Source organism: Heteronotia binoei, chromosome 8 (genome assembly GCF_032191835.1).
Source record: "Heteronotia binoei isolate CCM8104 ecotype False Entrance Well chromosome 8, APGP_CSIRO_Hbin_v1, whole genome shotgun sequence".
Classification (NCBI taxonomy): domain Eukaryota; kingdom Metazoa; phylum Chordata; class Lepidosauria; order Squamata; family Gekkonidae; genus Heteronotia; species Heteronotia binoei.
In genome coordinates, this window is record NC_083230.1 from 1,787,829 (window position 1) to 1,806,080 (window position 18,252).

The 18,252-nt window shown below is 46.5% G+C and overlaps 1 protein-coding gene across 1 annotated transcript in view; it reads left to right on the plus strand.

Annotated features, from left to right (window-relative positions):
• The window catches only part of HGF (hepatocyte growth factor), a 187,275-nt gene that overhangs the window by 109,065 nt on the left and 59,958 nt on the right, over positions 1 to 18,252 (plus strand). Inside the window, exon 8 of the mRNA XM_060246022.1 lies at positions 10,491 to 10,665. Coding sequence (XP_060102005.1) covers positions 10,491 to 10,665 — 175 coding nt within the window. The remainder of the gene's footprint in view (positions 1 to 10,490; positions 10,666 to 18,252) is intronic.

Consider the following 18,252-nt stretch of genomic DNA (forward strand, 5'->3'; position numbering starts at 1 on the left):
CAAGCCGGGCCCGGCTGGAGCCAAGAAGCCGACCAGGCCTAAGGAGCAGAGTCGAAGCAGCACCGCCCTGTCGATGGTGCTAGACGAGAATTCTATAATGTTGGAAAACCTGGGGGAAGATGCCTGGGAAGCCGAGCTGGCGGGAAATGGGAGCGACCTGCACTGATGGGTGCCGGACGGCAGGTCGTTGAAGTCACGGCATCACTGAGGGTGAGCATATCGGGCTCCCTTTTGTTTGTCCCATTGACTTTGTTGAGTGTAATCCTGAAGAGGTTCGTGCATGCCCGAGCCCTTATAGATTCAGGGTGTACGAGGGAAATCATCACCCCCTGACTGGTAGAGATGCTAGAGCTGCCCCGAGAAACCCTCCCCCGCCCGATCCGATTTGAGCAAATGGACGGGATAGTGATGAAGGGCAAGCCCTGTGTGGAGGAGACCCAGAAGATCCCGGTGGGGATTGACGATCACTGGGACTTAGAAATTTTCATGATCGCCCCCTCCTCCACTTTCGACTTAGTGCTCGGAGTGGGGTGGCTAGCGTGGCACCAACCAGACATCCAGTGGGGGGAGCAGACTATAGACTTCACTGACAGGCGCTGCAAATCTCACCTCTGGCGGGAGCAATGGGCCCCCAAAGCTCCGCCGAAGAACGAGAGGCTGTGCGTGTCGGTCGAGGAAGTGCAAATCATCCCTCGTGAGTACCAGGACCTACAGGGGGCGTTTAGTGAGGTTGAGGCTGATGAACTACCCTCCCCACTGAGACATGAATTGCGCCATCGAATTAATCCCGGGCCAATCCCTCCCTAAAGCGAAACTGTACTCCATGGGGTGGGCAGAGAAAGCAAAGCTGAGGAAGTTCTTGGAAAAAAACCTTAAGCGAGGCTTCATCCGCCCCGCCATGGTGCCTCACGCCGCCCCGGTCCTCTTCCGGAAGAAGAAGGACGGGAGCCTTAGTCTTTGTACTGACTTTCGAGGAATAAATGGATTTTCCATGTCCAACGCCTACCCGATCCCCCTGGTCAAAGACTTGTTAAGCACAGTCTCAGAAGGGTCCATCTTTACGAAGCTGGACCTACAAGATGCTTACTTCTGGGTAAGGATCAAGGAGGGGGACGAGTGGAAGACGGCTTTCAATACCCCGATGGGCCAGTTTGAATACTTAGCGATGCCGTTCGAACTGCAGGGGGCCCCCGGGGTATTCATGAACTTTATCAATGACATGCTGAGGGAGTACCTGTACAAAGGCATGGTGGTGTACCTAGATGACATCATTATTTACTCCAAGGACCTCCCCTCCCATGTAAAGCTAGTGAGGAAGGTCCTGACCACCCTGTATCAGAACAAGCTGTACGCTAAGCTGTCTAAATGTGAGTTCCATAAGGAGGAACTGGACTACTTGGGGTTCAGAGTGTCCAGAAAGGGCTTGGCCATGGACCCGGCTAAGATTCAAGCCGTGCTAGACTGGGAACCCCCAAGGACATGTAGACAGCTACAATCATTTCTCGGGTTCACAAATTTCTATAGGTCGTTCATTCAGGGGTTCGCCAAGGTGGCCCTGCCCCTCACCGACCTCCTTAAGACGAAGGGGAAGGGGTTGGATGCTAAGAAGCCGGGCGCCAAGCTAACTTGGACCCGGGAGTGCCAGAGGGCGTTTGACACTCTTAAAAGACTGTTCACCAGTGAGCCTGTGCTAGTGCACCCTGACGAACTTAAGCTCTTCGTGGTTCAATGCGATGCCTCCGATGTGGCCATAGGAGCCATATTAATGCAGAAAGACGAGGGGTGCCAACTCCGACCATGCGCCTACATCTCTAAAAAGTTCTCCCAAGAACAGCGCAACTGATCGGTGTGGGACAAGGAGGCGTTTGCTGTGACTTTTGCCTTAAAGACTTGGAAGTCCTGGTTGGAGGGAGTGCGAGTGCCCTTTGAAATTTGGACAGACCACAAAAACTTGGAGGCACTCACGGGGCGCCGCAAGCTAACGGGGAAGCAAATCCGGTGGGCGGGCTTCTTTGCCAAGTTTGACTTCACCCTGCAGCACATCCCCGGAGCAAAGAATTTTCTAGCTGACGCGCTCTCGAGGCTCCCGCAACACGAGAGCCAGCGGGAAGAAGTGATAGACTCTTTAGTGCCCCCGGGGGCAGTGGCCGGAGCGGTGCAAACCCGGTCGAAAACAAAGCTCAAGGGGCCGGATCCCTGGGGGGGAACAGGCTGATAGAGGAAAGCGAGAAGAAGGGAGAGGAGCGCCCCGACGGTCTGCTCAGAGGAGAGGGAGGGTTTTGGTACTACGAGGGGAAATTGTACGTCCCAGAGAGCTTGCGGCTGGAGGTTTTGCAGCATTGCCACTCCAACAAGCTCTCCGGCCATTTTGGCTACGTAAAAGCCCTCCACCTGGTAAACCGGTATGATAATGATTAAATCTTAGAAAAAAGAATGTTAATTTTTGTTTTTATTAGTTAAGGGTACCGTTAAACATTAGTACTTTAAGTAAATAACACTGGCAGAGGTCAAGTAATGGGAGGGGTGGGTAGAAAGGGATATATGGGATAGATAAAAGAAGTTATTAATGATGCAAGAAATATAATTTGTCACCATATGTTACCAAATAAAAAAAATTTAACCTAAAGAAACAGAATTGAGCAACTTATGTTTATAATGTTTATGCTTACAGTGACCCAAGGTTAAAAACATTAGAAATGTTAGGAATGAAAATATAACTGTATGTAGACCAGACCAAAACGAAAGCATATAAGTAGTGTGTACTTAGCAAAGTAAGATCTGTTCAACAATCTTATAGGTAGAAAAATTTTATTAGTTACAATTTATTAAGCAATACTGATTATTATAAATGGCAGTTTCACTCAAATTTTTATGATTTTGTAAACCAATATATGACTGTGTATGTATAAATGAAACACTGTGGTATTTCTATCTTATCTTACCTTTCTCTATGTTTGTATTGTTATATAAAATAAAAAACACATTATCCAAGAAGAATGAGCATCATCATCATCCTTTTCTCTAAAAAAAGAAGAACCATCTATCTGCATGTATACAGGCAGATCTTCTTCGTGGTCTCGGTGCATCACACTGATGGGATAAGGCGCCAGCGCCGATCTCGATCGGTAAACTTGAAAGCTGCGGATTTCCCCGCCGACGTCCCAGTGCGCATGCCCAGAAGCCCCACTGCGCATTCCCACTGAGACAGGAGCGGACATCCTGCCAGTTCTTTTCTGACTGCCGTGCTGATCAGTCGATCTTCCTTGCTTCGGTCGGTGAACTTTCTTATTCATAAATCTGTTAGAATTATAGTTATTGTAGTTAGCTAGTAGTAGTAGTTAGTTAGTTAGTTAGAATAGTTAGTTAATATTGTTTGTTGGGGAGACCGGGGCCTGAAAAACGTTCCGTTTTTCCAAACCACCCCCCTCCATTCCCTTCTGCCCCAACCCATCCTTTCCTCTGTCTTCGTATGGAAAGACGGTGGGGATTTTTCAGAAGGTGCTCCAAGTGTGGAAGTAAAATAGCCACACCAGACGGGCATTCACTGTGTCTGCTGTGCCTCAGAGAGCTGCATAGAACCGACTCTTGCACGCATTGCGCCAAGTTCTCAAAGCAGACTAAGAAGAACAGAGCAGCAAGGCTTGCGGCAGCCCTCATGGAGCAGACGCTTTCCCCCCGAAGGACGACCGCAGAACGGGCCGAACAGCCCATCGCTACCGCTGAACCATCGACAGCGGTCGATACCGATGGTCTCCCTTCCGACATTGATTGCCCTAACAAGCGTCCGGGCTCGGCTGTTATGTCAGAATCCTCCACGCTTGCTAAACAGCATAAGGAGGATAAGGGATCGCATGGGGAGAAGAAAAGGAAGGTTAAAAGACTGGATAAGCTGAAACACAGCAAATCCGTCTCCCCAGCCTCTCCGACCTCGCCATCAGACCCGACGGCACCGATTGTCCCACCATTGAAGTTATTTGCTTCACCGGGTCGTCGGGCAAGCCCACCGATTGCTTCGATGTCGACGGAACTAGTCATCTCCTCAGAATCGGACCAGGAGATTGAACTAGCGCAGTGCTTCAGTACCGACAAGAGCCCTCCGGATCGAGCCAGAAGCTTCCAATCCCGAAGCCCTCTTCCTCGGTGTCGAGGGAAAGAACCACGGGATCGATCCCCAAGAAGCCGCTCTCCCCGACATCGAGAGGTCAATTTTTTGCCGCACCATCGCCCTCCTACTCAGATTCCCTGGGATCAGAGGCAGAGGCAGTATTTGTATGGAGTGTACCCCATGCAACCTTCCTTCCCCTGGCTTCCTCTGCATCAGATCTACTGGGATCAGTCCTCTGAAGCATCCTATCAATCCCGTACATCGTACCGACCGCCAAGACGAGCTCCATTGGCTTCGGTATCAAAACCGCACGAGATCGAAAAACACCATCGGGAGCATGGGCAACGGGTCCTTTCAGAAAGGGCGAAGGTTGGCTCTGTGGCACGATTTCACCCCCAGCTCCACACTTGTCTGAGCAGTCCGATTCACCGGACGCATCTCCTAGATCCCACAAAGGGTCTTCTTTAGAGGAGCAAGAGACATCCTCACCCGGGGAACCCTCCCCTTCACAGAAGACCACGGAGGAGCAGCCTATCTCACCTTCTGAGGACTTAAAATCCTACGGAGACCTCATTAAGCGAATGGCCCAGTCGTTGTCCCTCACCACTATTCAACCACAACCAGTCATCACAGATAACGTCTTCGACATTGTCCAGATGGACACATCCACCGCAGTAGCTTTGCCCCTTACCAACGTCATGCTGCACACTGCAAAATCCTCATGAGATAAGCCGGTTTCCACGCCCGTATCGTCTCGCCGGCTGGACCACATGTACCGCATTCAGGAAGCCGGCGCAGAGTTTCTCTACAATCATCCTAAGCTGAACTCTGTCGTAATATCTTCATCCTCCAAGGCAAAGAAGACTCATTCTACTCCCCCAGATAAGGAGGGGAAGAAGTTGGACAACATGGGCAGGAGACTGTATTCAGCTGGGTCGCTGGGAGTGAAAATTGCCAACTATGCAGCCTGTATGGGCCGATACCAATATGCCCTTTGGGATCAGGTTTCAAAGCTCCTACCTAGCCTTCTGGAACAGAGCAGAAATGCTCTTAAGAAGCTCCAAAAGGAAGGAATGACCCTGGCCAAGCAGCAGTTGAATTTATCCAAACATTCGGAAGACGCATGTGCAAAGACCTTGACTACAGCCATCGCCTTAAGACACCATTCCTGGTTTCGTTCCATAGCCCTCCAACCAGATACTCAGGCCTACACCGAGGACTTGCCATTTGATGGCACAGGTCTGTTCAGCTCAACAACAGATACTGTGTTGCAGGAGATGGACAAGAGCATCAAGACGTCCAGAAATATGGGAGTCTCTACACCTTGCTCCCAAACTAAGCGACAGTGGCCAAAACCATGGAATAGGAAACCATATTCCAAATCGCCAGATCAACCATGGCGTCCAAAGCCTATGTCACCTTTCTCCAAGCCGCCGTATGCGGCCAAGACAAAATACTCTCCGTCCTCAACCCAGTCATCCCGACAGGCCTAAACAGTCTAAACAGGGACTTTGACTGCCCTTTGGCCCTGCCCCCCTGCCAGCCTTCCACTATGGGCCATACCCGCCTTTCCCCATTTTTCCGGGCATGGTCCAGAATCACCTCAGACCAGTGGGTCCTGTGCATAATCAAATGGGTTATGTAATAGAATTCTTCCAGAATCCACCCACTCCCACTTTCATCTCCAGCAACCCCACAGACACCTTAAAGGAAGAAGTCCAATCCCTTCTTCAAAAGAACGCCATCGAACAGGTTCCCCCAAATCAAAGAGGTCTCGGCTTCTACTCCTGTTACTTCGCAGTTCCAAAACGGGATGGGGGTCTCCGTCCCATCATGGACCTTTGAGCTCTGAATTTGTTTATCACCTACCACAAGTTCAGAATGACCTCCTTGCCCAGCATTCTCCCTCTTCTAAATTGCGGGGACTGGATGGCTACGCTGGACCTAAAGGACGCGTATTTCCATATTTCCATCCACCCTCTCCACAGGAAGTTCTTACGCTTCACAATTGGAACAGACCATTTTCAGTACCGTGCACTGCCCTTTGGCCTCTCCATGGCCCCCAGGGTCTTCACCAAGACTATGGTGGTGATTGCAGCCCATTTACGTTTACAGGGTATAACCATGTTTCCGTACATAGACTGGCTCCTGGTGGCAGGGTCAAGCGACACTCTGTTGCAGCACATCACCACCACTCTCTCTCTTCTGCGGGACCTGGGCCTGCAGGTGAATCAGAAGAAATCGCATCTCCAGCCCTCTCAGAGGGTTCAGTTCATCAATGCTATTCTGGACTCTCTTGCTTGCAGGGCTTTCCTCCCACCGAACCGGGCAGACGATATAATACATCTAGTTCGCTCGCTCCAGTGCAACCCAACGGGCACAAACCGTCAAATCCAGCAGCTGCTGGGTCTTATGGCTGCCACCACCTCGGTTCTGGTCTTTGCAAGGATGCGTATGAGAACCCTGCAGCTTTGGTTTCTAACGCACTTCAGATGCGGTCGAGACCCTCCCTCACGTCTACTGACCATTCCTCCAGAGATCCTGTTGTCCCTCACCTGGTGGACACAGAAGCATCACCTGACGGAAGGCGCGCCCTTTCACAGAGAGTCCCCGTCAGTTACAATAACCTCGGATGCTTCTCTGTGGGGCTGGGGTGCGCATATGAACGGTCTATGTGTGGGAGACAGATGGCCCCGGTACCATGCACACCACCATATAAATTTCTTAGAACTTCTAGTGATTTTTCATGCAATCCAGTCATTCCACAAGTTCCTCAAGGGCAAGACAGTGGCCGTCATGACAGACAACACTACAGCGATGGCATATGTGAACAGACAGGGAGGTACGGTCTCCCGCAGACTCTGCATGCTTGCCCTGACCGTATGGGAGATGTGCATCTTGATGGGGGTGTTGTTGGTGGCTACTCACCTTCCGGGAGATTTGAACATCTGCGCAGACTTCCTCAGTTGGGGGGGGGAGCCTCAATGCACGAATGGGAACTCAACTGGGAGTTCCTGCAACCCGTCTTCCATCGCTGGGGGACTCCCGTGCAATAACAGAAAGTGCGCACTTTTCTGCTGCCGGGGAGGGGCGGATCCCTTGTCCCTCAGGGACGGTGTCCTCGTTCCGTGGAATCATCACCGAGTGTACATTTTTCCTCCTATCCCCTTAATCACCAGGGTGGTACAGAAGATCCTATGGGAGGGACCGGTGGGCATCCTCGTGACACCATGGTGGCCCAGACAGCATTGGTTCCCACTAGTCCTTCGTCTCGCCAACGGAGTGTTTCACCACTTTCCCCAGGCCCCAGATCTCCTTCTTTCGCAAGGAGGTCAAGTGGTACATCACAATGTCCCACATCTAAAACTGGCTGCCTGGTGCCTCCAGTGACTCCTCTTTCTGACAGAGTTAAATTTGTCATGCTGAACAGCAGGAAACCTTCTACACGGAAAGCCTACTCCTATAAGTGGGCAAAATTCGTTCAGTTTTCCTCTGATTGTTCCAGGGATCCAGTTGTGGCAGGCTTGCCTACAATTTTTGATTTTCTGCTTTCCCTTTTGGATAAAGGGTTAACAGTTTCATCGTTACGAGTTTATTTGGCGGCCATCTCAGCTTATCATTCACAGCTTGATGGACATTCCATGTTTGCTCATCTGGATACTAAGCGGTTCCTTAAGGATATTACTAGATTGTACCCAGCGGTGCGACAGCCTACCCCAGCTTGGGACTTGTCTTTGGTTCTTCGGGCTCTGTCGGGGAGGCCCTTCGAGCCGATGGCTACTTGCTCTCTCCAATTGTTGTCTTGGAAGACGGCCTTTCTAGTAGCTATTACGTCTGCAAGACGGGTGGGGGAGCTAGCAGCTCTTCGATGCGATGCTCCTTATTTGTGTTTTACCAATGAAGGTGTGATTCTTCGGCCTGATATCACCTTTCTTCCCAAGGTGGTCTCGTTGTTTCATTTGAACACGGAGATTTGCTTGCCGGTGTTCTTCCCTAACCCGGCTACTGACAATGAGCGCAGGTTGCATCCCTTGACGTTAAGCGGGCTCTGGCGTTCTATCTGCATTGCATGCATCCCTCTCAAAGGGATTCCAGACTTTTTGTTTCATATGCCCAGTCTTCTCTAGGGCAGAGGATTTCATCTCAAAGACTGTCTAAGTGGATAACAGAAACCATTAGACTTTGTTATCTACTGAGTAAAAAGCCTCTTCCAGGACCCATTTGAGCTCACTCCACCCAAGCCATGGCGACTTCGGCAGCATTTATGAAGGGTGTTCCGCTCCAGGACATCTGCAGGGCTGCCACCTGGTCCTCCGAGCATACCTTCGTGCATCACTATGCACTGGACTTGCGTGGACGCCTGGAGTCTTTGGTGGACCGTGCGGTGCTGCAATCTATTTCCTGCTGATGGACCGTTGCACCCTCCTCCAGGTACGACTTTGGATTGCTAATCTCCCATCAGTGTGATGCACAGAGACCACGAAGAAGATAAACAGGTTTCCTACCTGTAACTGATGATCTTCGAGTGGTCATCTGTGCAGTCACACTCCCCGCCCTCCTTCCCCTCTGCGGCCGGTCCATCTGTGGGCTGATGCAGCGGTCAGAAGGAACTGGTGGGATGTCCACTCCCATCTCAGTGCGCATGCGCAGTGGGGCTTCTGGGCATGCGCACTGGGACGTCAGTGTGGAAATCCGCAGCTTTCAAGTTTACCGATCGAGATCGGCACAGGAGCCTTATCCCATCAGTGTGACTGCACAGATGACCACTCGGAGATCATCAGTTACAGGTAGGAAACCTGTTTTTATTGGAGACAACACCTGAGCCTTTACAAGCTACTAACTTTCAAAAAAGGGATGTATTTTTCCCTGTCGCTGCATTAGTAAGCTCTCCCCATGATGCTCTGGACTTCTCTTTCTTATTACTTTGTATCAGCAATTTGTACTTCTTTTTTCTGAAACAACAGTTGGGAAAGAGCTTCTTGTTTAGCTTCCTCATCAACAATTTAATATCGATGGTAGACCCTATTCAAAGCAGTTTTGGCCACTATACATCTTTGATTAAACCATGGTTTGGATAAGTTAAAGGGTTTAACAAACTTATCCAAAGAGGAGTGAAAGAGAGAATTTTGTATGAAGTTTTTGTACATGTCTAGGAGCTATCAGAGAACTTCCTGAGAACTGATAGGATTTCAATAAGCTTCCTGAATTCAGAAGTTATTTTAGACACTGAGCTAAACTGGGGGACCATCTGACATGGCAACTGAACCTTTCCATGGGTTGTACTATGATGGAATATCTGGAAGCAGAGGTCATTTTGTAAAAAAAAAAAAAAAAAAAAAGGTGCAGGAGCTCAGTAGCATATCTCATTTGCATATGCCTTGGGATCTGTGTGCATTGGGGAGAAAACTCCCCATGGCATGCAGACCCTGGCTGGGGGTTCAGGAGCTGTGCTTCTGTGAGCTCCTGCTGAATTCAAGCCCTGTCTGGAAGTCACATGAAGGTCCTCAGGATCTGGAAGGACCCACAGAAATAGTGAGTAATGGTCACCCTCCAGATAGGGGAGTACTTGTAATTTCTCAGTCAAGGTAACTAAAGATCTACAGGTCAATATATAGTCAATTGTACTTGACTTGGATCCTGCCATAAAAGTAAATTCACCAGGGAAATTATTATCAATAGACCCGTTTAGGATAAAGAGCCTTAAACTAAAAACAAACTTTAAAAGACAATTCCCTGTATAATTCGCTCCTCATAAAGGTGAATTTGACACATTTAGGATCTTCATCCCCCAGGCACTGATGGCCATGTTTAATTTTGCTTGCAGTACTTGTCTTGTCAAGTGGAACTAGAGAGTTGGGAGGTTAATTGCTTTAGAATAGATTCTGACTTGTAATTTTTTTTTTTTATGATGAGGTTGTGGCAGACTTTTTAAATTCAAATGTTAATCTGTATTCCTGGTTGCACAATAGACCCTAATCCAGCCAAACAAATGTGCACTCTGGTAATCCCAGTGTCTAGATGCAATTTGATCCAGTCAAGATACAGGAATGCAGAACCTATAAGCAAGCTGGGGGGTGGTGTTGGAAAGAACCCCTACTACTGTTGTGTTAGAGAAAAGGGGCACCTGATTTCTGGGGGGGGCGGAAATCATCTGGCCTGAAGAACAATGTGGCCCAGCAGGCAGCAAATATGGTGTCTGTGTTCTGCTGATATGCTTTGAGAGGTATCTTTAGGGAGCAGAATATTGGACTATACATACTGTCTTTGCTGTTCTTTTATTATTCAGAACTGGCTTCTTCTCTAGGACCCTCTTGGAGAATGTCCTCCTTGCATCTGGCTGACCACATAAAAATGAATGCAACAGTCACTGTGTCTGTCTTTCTAGCTCAGAGTGTGGTACCAAATGTGACAGCAGCAGTAGATATGACAGAGTGCATAGAAGGTCAAGGGGAAGGCTACCGTGGAACTGTAAACAACATATGGAGTGGGACTGAGTGCCAGCGCTGGGACTCCCAGACTCCTCATCAACACCAGTTCACACCTGAGAACTATAAATGCAAGTAAGTAGAGTGGGTGGTGGTGGTAGATGTATTTTGCATGGCAGCAGCCCCTCACTGCAGTCTTGAGAATAATCTCACAAAGCTTATAAATGAGCCCTTTTATCTCTGTTGCAAACCTATTGCCAGTCTTATTTGTTTAGACTAATGGTATAGCATAAACATAGCTTTCTGTCATTCTTGACCCATGTGTTTCTAGGAACCATAGCTGAATTCCCTATTGTGATACTGATGAACACACTCACTGGAGTCATTCTTGCCTCAGATATGGTGAACTGATTTCATGGATGTCTGTGAGCAAATCTGGCATCAGTGTTTGAGCTAAAACCCCAGCACGTGTCAGACCTTGTAACTTACTAGTTTAAAATGTCCTGAACTGTCCATGTTCCCTTGCCCTAACTAACTCCATCTTGGATGGCTCTACTAACCCTCTTTGCTTAGAAGCTTGCATTTCAAACACTGTGGCAACGATAAACAGCTCCCATGGGAAATTCCTCACATAGCCCTAACAAATGCAGACGGGCTTTGAAGTTAGCCAAATGCCTCAAGGTAACCAGCAAGGGCCTTTCCTTGGGAAAGAGATAAGGGAGCATGAGAACCATCTATTGCTCCCTAAATGTGTGAGAATGACTTTATTGTTTACCTTTGATGTTAGAGGTTAAAATGGCATGTAACGCTTTGAAATGTATCAATTCCAATTTCGTCTTTGCTCCAGACCACTAGTTCTCAAATAAAATGGATTAAGCTGCTACCAACTATGGTTTGTTTCCTTTGAAGTTCCAGGTCTTGACAACATGGGTGGGCTATGTTGCATAGTGACGGATAGTGCCTTGAAATATACTATGGTGGCTCTTGTGCTTATGTATATTGGGGAACAGCAGACAGAAATTCCAATGAAGGGGAGGGGGAGGAAATAAAGGCATTTATCACTGTGAACTTTTGTATCTCAGAGATGCTAGCTATGAGAAAAAGGAACATTATCACAGACTTCTTCCTGCAACATGCCTTGATCGGGCCTTAGAATTCAAAATAATTCCTTTCTTCTCCATTCATTCTCAATTTGTGGATGTAGCTGTCTTTAGGATCCCTTCTCCACAATGAGAACAAATTCAGCTAGGGATGAAACAGGTGACATTGAAAGCCCAGCATCGATTTTCTTCACCCTAAAAAGTACTGCTACTGCTCTAGAAGCTGTGGTTGCATGGAACCATGATCCCCCGTGCTTGTCATTTTCTCAGACCTTAACTTGATTGGCTGTGGCCTGTGAAAGTCTTGTTCACCCGCCCACCTCCTATTTTCCAGATTCAGCATTGACTGTGTTATATGAATGACAGAAAATATCTAAGTGATCCTGACTTTAAAATATGTTAAATAAAACCAAAGTCCAGTGGCACTTTAAAGACTAACAGTGGCACTTTAAAGACTCATTTTATGTCAAAGCTCACTTCTTTAGATGCTAAGAGGAAACCATGTCCCATCTTTTAATAGAGAAAATTACAGAAGGGGAGGAGGGGGAAATGGGTTGGGGAAGAGGCTTGGTGTAAATCTCTGTGTAATGGACATCACTTTCAAAATCGTAAATTCAGTTCGTGGAAGATCATTTCAAAGACGGCTTTTCAATCTTCCTCTTGATGAAGGGGCAGCGGAAATCATTTTGCACACAGATGTAAGGCACAAATTTCTGCAAAGATTTCATGATTTGCTGAATGAAATAAGGTTTTTTGAAGGAGAGGGGAGATGACAAAGCAGAGTTGGGAGATGAGGATGTGATGTGGTTATGTGATCTGGAATTTCTCGCTGACTTTACAAGCGAACTAAGTGATATGAACATTGAACTACAAGGTAAAAACAAATGCATTGGCGAGATGATGAGTACAGTTTCATCCTACAAGAGCAAATTTGAGCTAATGATGACTGACCTTGCAAACAACACTTTTGATCATTTTCCTAATGTGCAGGGCCATCTGGGACAATATCCAAATTTTGTTTTTCAGAACGAGAAGTATGTGAAAGAAATCTGCTCTGAAATCCAGGAATTCGAAAAAAGATTCTGTGACTTCCAAAGAATTGAAAAAGTTGTGGAGTACTTGTCATACCCATTCTAAGCAGATATGGACATTAAGGAAAATGCAGCTGTTATCAGTAAAAATTACTCATTGAACAAGGCATCTCTTGAAAACGAAATAGTAACCCTTAAAAATGACATTTTTCTCAAGACCCGTGCTGACTAAGAATAGTTTCGGAAGCTAATGCCTAGAGACAAATTTCCCAACTTGAGAAGATGCAGTGAAGCTGTACACGCCTGTTTCGGTTCAACTTATTTGTGTGAATCTGCGTTTTCCCATCTGAAAATGACAAAGAGTACACAGCGTTCCAACATGACAGATGAACATCTCCAGGATTCCCTGAGACTTCAAAAAGCTGGTGGATGAAATGCAGGCTCAGACCTCTCACTAATTAGCAAGAGAGAAGTTTTAAAGATTGTGCAAGATCAGCCTGGATCAATACTTGACCTACATTTAACACAAATTACTCAATAAAAGTTAAAGAAACTTTAACTAATTAAGACAGTTAAAGAAAGTTATAACAATAAAAAAAATTAAGAAAAACTGTTTGCAGTTCTTTCTGGATCTTTGTCTCTCTGTTTTGTTTTTGCTTATTTTTCTTATCAGTAAATGACAGAAGGTGAATTGTAAATGGGGGCCGGTGGAACCCAACTTTCGTGGGTTAAAATCTAATTTGAAACTAATTTGAAACTTAATTTTCATGGTGGTAGATCACCAGCACTTTTGTCCGGAAAAAATAGATCATGACCTGTTCGAAGTTCTATCTGCTAATGGACGGCCGGCCTGGCTGCGTCCCAGGGAATTTGGACCTGGCACTGCAGGCCATGGCAACTTGGCTAAGGCTGAATGGGTTGAAGCTGAATCTGACGAAGACAGAGGTCCTTTGCATGGGTCAGGGCGCTTTGGGGAGGGAAATACCTCTCCCGGTTTTTGACGGGGTGCCACTGAAAGCAGCACACCGGGTCAGGAGCTTGGGAGTTCTACTGGAGCCTTCACTATCAATGGAGACCCAGATAGCAGCCACTGCCAAGTCAGCCTTCTTTCATCTAAGGCGGGCAAGGCAGTTGGCCCCCTTCCTAGAGCGTCGGGTCCTAGCAACAGTGATTCATGCAATGGTCACCTCAAGATTGGATTGCTGTAATGCCCTCTACATGGGGCTGCCTCTGTGCTGAACCCAAAAGCTGCAGTTGGTGCAGAACGCGGCGGCTAGGCTGCTACTGGGGCTTCCGAAGTGGGAGCACATACAGCTGGGGCTGCGCGGACTGCACTGGTTGCCAGTTACATACCGGATTCGTTACAAAGTTATTACCTTTAAAGCCCTATATGGCCAAGGACCTGCCTTCCTGAGGGACCGTCTTTCCCCATATGAAGCCCAAAGAGCACTGAGGTCAGCAGGGAAGAACCAACTGACCATACCCGGGCCGAAGGAGGCAAAACTGCAGAGTACTCGTATGCGGGCCTTCTCTATCATAGCTCCACTCCTATGGAACCAGCTTCCAGAAGAAGTGCGGGCCCTGCAGAACCTTGAACAGTTCCGCAGGACCTGCAAGACCATCCTTTTTGGGATGGCCTTTACCAATTAAATGACAGAGTGACTCGCGTAAGTGATTTTCACCACCATGCTTATTGGAAATAGCACCAGAATGTTCATTTTAATTTTTTTAAAATTAGATTGTTTTAAAATTAGTTACTGTTTTTAAATACTTATTGTATAATTTATTGTATTCGATGTTGTTAGCCGCCCTGAGCCTGCTTCGGCGGGGAGGGCGAGATATAAATAAAATGTGTTGTTGTTGTTGAAGTTGGACATGCCTTGTCTAAAGTCAGAAAACTTTGTACTTCAGAGGGGCACACAACAAGGCTGTCCTCTGTCTCCTGCTCTTTTTATACTTGCTATCGAACCACTAGCAGGATTGATATGGCATAATGACAACGTTTATGGTATCATCTGAGGATCTCATATGCTGAAATTAAGTATGTTTGCCGATGATATGTTGCTATATGTTTCTAAACCTGAAACAGCTCTTCCTCATCTTCAACACCTGCTCTCTGAATTTAGCTCCATGTCAGGCCTACACATCAACCAATCTAAATCAAGCATACTTCCAATCAACTTAGCCACTATCTCACAGTCTTTCATGCGTAATCACTTTTCATATCAGTGGGCGACAGCCTCTATACCTTACTTAGACATTCAACTCCCTAACAAACTTTCTCAACTTATTCCACTAAATTTTGCACCAAAGTTCAAAACCATCAGCTCAGACTTTATTAAATGAGATAAACCGGTGTTATCTTTTATTGACAGACTGTATATTTTAAAATCCTTTGTTTTGCCAAAACTCCTGTATCTCTTCCGGACCATACCCATTGCTCTTCCTTCATCTTTACTTCATGAATGGTAGACATCATTTAACTCATTCCTCTGGCAAAATAAGAAACCCAGGATTGGATTTCACATCATGAAAAGGAGATGCTCCTCTGGGGGACTGAATCTCCCTGATATATCAGCATACTATCAAACAGCAATGCCAGTGAATGTTATTAAAATGGCACACTCCGGAGACAACACAGAATGGTCAAAACCTTTCAGACAACTACTATTGCCTCTTTTTCCTCAAGACTCTGTTTGGACTACCTCAACCTCTCAGCAAAGATTAAACGGAATCCACTACTCCATGCTATTTTTAAAGTCTGGAACTCTCACAGGACTCAGCTAATCCCTGAGCTTTCTCGCTTTTCTTCACTTCTTAACCAAACATGGTTCCCTCCTAACAGTTCTTCCAACTTAATGGCTGCCTTGAAGGCTGTGAAAATGACTTGTATTAAGGATATCTCCTCAGAATCTGGTCTGCTTCCAAAAACTAACCTAGAACAAAAACTTGGACATCCTATTCCATAGTTTTTGGTTTTTTATCTCCATCTGAATCATGCCTTTTCTTCTCTTGATCTTCAAAAAAATTTCCATACCGCATCTACTGAATTTGAACGGTTGCTACAACGTACACTTCCTCATAATAAAGGACTTATCTCTACGATATCTTAAACCACCTAGATGAAGACAAACCTCTGGGACATCAAATTGTTTGGCAAAAAGACTCACTCTCTTCTCTGAGCAATGGTCTGACATCTATTCATCCTCTCTGTTCACTTCACCAGTGTTGAGCTCCACATTACAATCTTTTAAGATTATAAACAGATGGTACCTTACACCACTTTGGATTGCCTCTTTCTCTAAAGCTAGTTTCCCTCTATGCTGGTGGAAATGTGGACAACAGGGCACTTTTGCCCAGTACTGGTGGGAGTGTCCATTCATACAGAAGTTTTGGCGGGATGTTCTTCACATAATTCAGTGCATCACTCCATATGAATTACCTCTTCAACCTGAATTTTTATTTCTAAATCAGTGGCACTCTCCATCAATCCCAAAATACATCGAGGCTTGATCTCTAGTCTTTTGATTGCAGCTAAAGCCTCTATTGCTTCCTTTTGGACAGCTTCCAAGGCTCCTACAATGACCACATGGCTCTCAAAAGTTTGGGAACACTTCATTATGGAAAAAAAACCTGACAGTTTGCTGAGTTCCTTGTCTCCTTACGCAAATTCAAACTTATCAGACCAATGGTTTCCTTTTGTGGAATATGCCACTTCACAGGAACTTCCCCCTTACAGTCCTTCACAAATTGCTATGATATGTTTCTAGTCTTTAACCTACTTTCTTCTATAATTTTCTTATATGTTCATTAGTATTCTTCTTTCCAACTACTTCTAGGCACAGGAGTAGGTACCTTCAGTTTTTTCTATATTTATCTTCTCTTTAATTTACACTGCCACTCTACCCTTTTTCCTTTCCTGTCCTTACTAGAATCAATAGTCTCTAAATGAATACAAAAAGACTTATTTTATATACGTCGGTGTTACTAGATCAAACCCCCCAAAACTCTAAAAATATTGTCATGGAGGGTTAAAGAGAAAAAACATTCTAGACTCACACCATATTAAAGATGCAGAGGGCATACTCCATTCTGATTCCCAAAACATTATAAGAGTGTTGGAACACTTTTATACAAAATTATATACCTCCAAGAATTTGAATGAGGCAGAAATATGAAGTTATTTTCAAAAAACCCACCCAATCCAACCAATTATGGAGGCACACAAATCTTTTATGGATCAGACTATAACTGAAACAGAAATAATTAGGGTAACTGGTCAACTAGAAAACAATACAGCGGTGGGAAGTGATGGCTTCCCACCAGAATTCTTTTAAGCTTTCAAAGCTGAACTTGGCAAACCATTCATGGAATTGTGTCAAAATATTTATTTATTTATTTATTTATTACTTTACATTTATATCCCGCTTTCTCCGCAAGCGGACTCAGGGCGACTCACAACATCATAAAAACAATTCAATAAAACATATAAAACCATAATTTACTTATCAATTTAAAACTATTAGCGCTGTCTCAGTCCAATCTAGGCGGTATTGACTTCTGCCTATGCTCGCCAGCATTCTGTGGGATGTCCGGTGGCAGCCCATTTTCAATCAACCACAAAAGCCTGTTTAAACAGTTCGGTCTTACAGGCCCTGCGGAACGCCGACAAATCCCGCAGGGCCCTTATAGCTTCTGGGAGGGTGTTCCAAAGTTCTTATGCTGCCACCGAGAAAGCCCTAGATCTTGTTATGCATAGCTTGGCTTCTTTTGGGCCAGGGGCAGACAGCAGATTTTTTGTCCCTGATCGCAGTGCTCTCTGGGGAATATATGGGGAAAGGCGGTCCCGTAGATAGGCAGGTCCCTGACCATATAGGGCTTTAAAGGTTAATACCAACACCTTGAAGCGAACTCGGAACACAACAGGCAACCAGTGCAGCTCTCTCAGCACTGGCTGAATGTGCTCCCGTCGTGGTAGCCCCATTAACAGCCGTGCCGCAGTGTTCTGCACTAGTTGTAGTCTCCGGGTTAGCGTCAGGGGTAGCCCCATGTAGAGAGCATTACAGTGATCTATTCTTGAGGTGACCGTAGCATGGATTACCGTCGCTAAGTCGTTGCGCTCCAGGTAAGGGGCCAGCTGCCGCGCTTGCCGAAGATGAAAAAAGGCAGCTCTAACAGTGGCTGCCACCTGAGCCTCCATTGTAAGGGAGGACTCAAGGAGCACGCCTAAGCTCTTGACCTTAGGAACCGGTATCAGTGGCACCCCGTCAAGGGCCGGCAGCTGGATCTCTCTCCCCGGACTGCCCCGACCCAGGTAGAGAACCTCCGTCTTCGTCGGATTCAACTTCAGCTGACTCAGTCTGAGCCAAGAGGCCACGGCTTGTAATGCCAGGTCTAGATTTTCCAGGGTACAGTCAGACTGGCCACCCATCAATAGGTAGAGCTGGGTGTCATCCGCATATTGATGGCAACCCAGTCCATACCTCCTGACAATCTGGGCAAGGGGGCGCATATAGATATAAAATAGCATCGGGGATAGGACCGCTCCCTGCGGCACCCCACAACTAAGAGAGTGCCTCTGGGATGCTTCC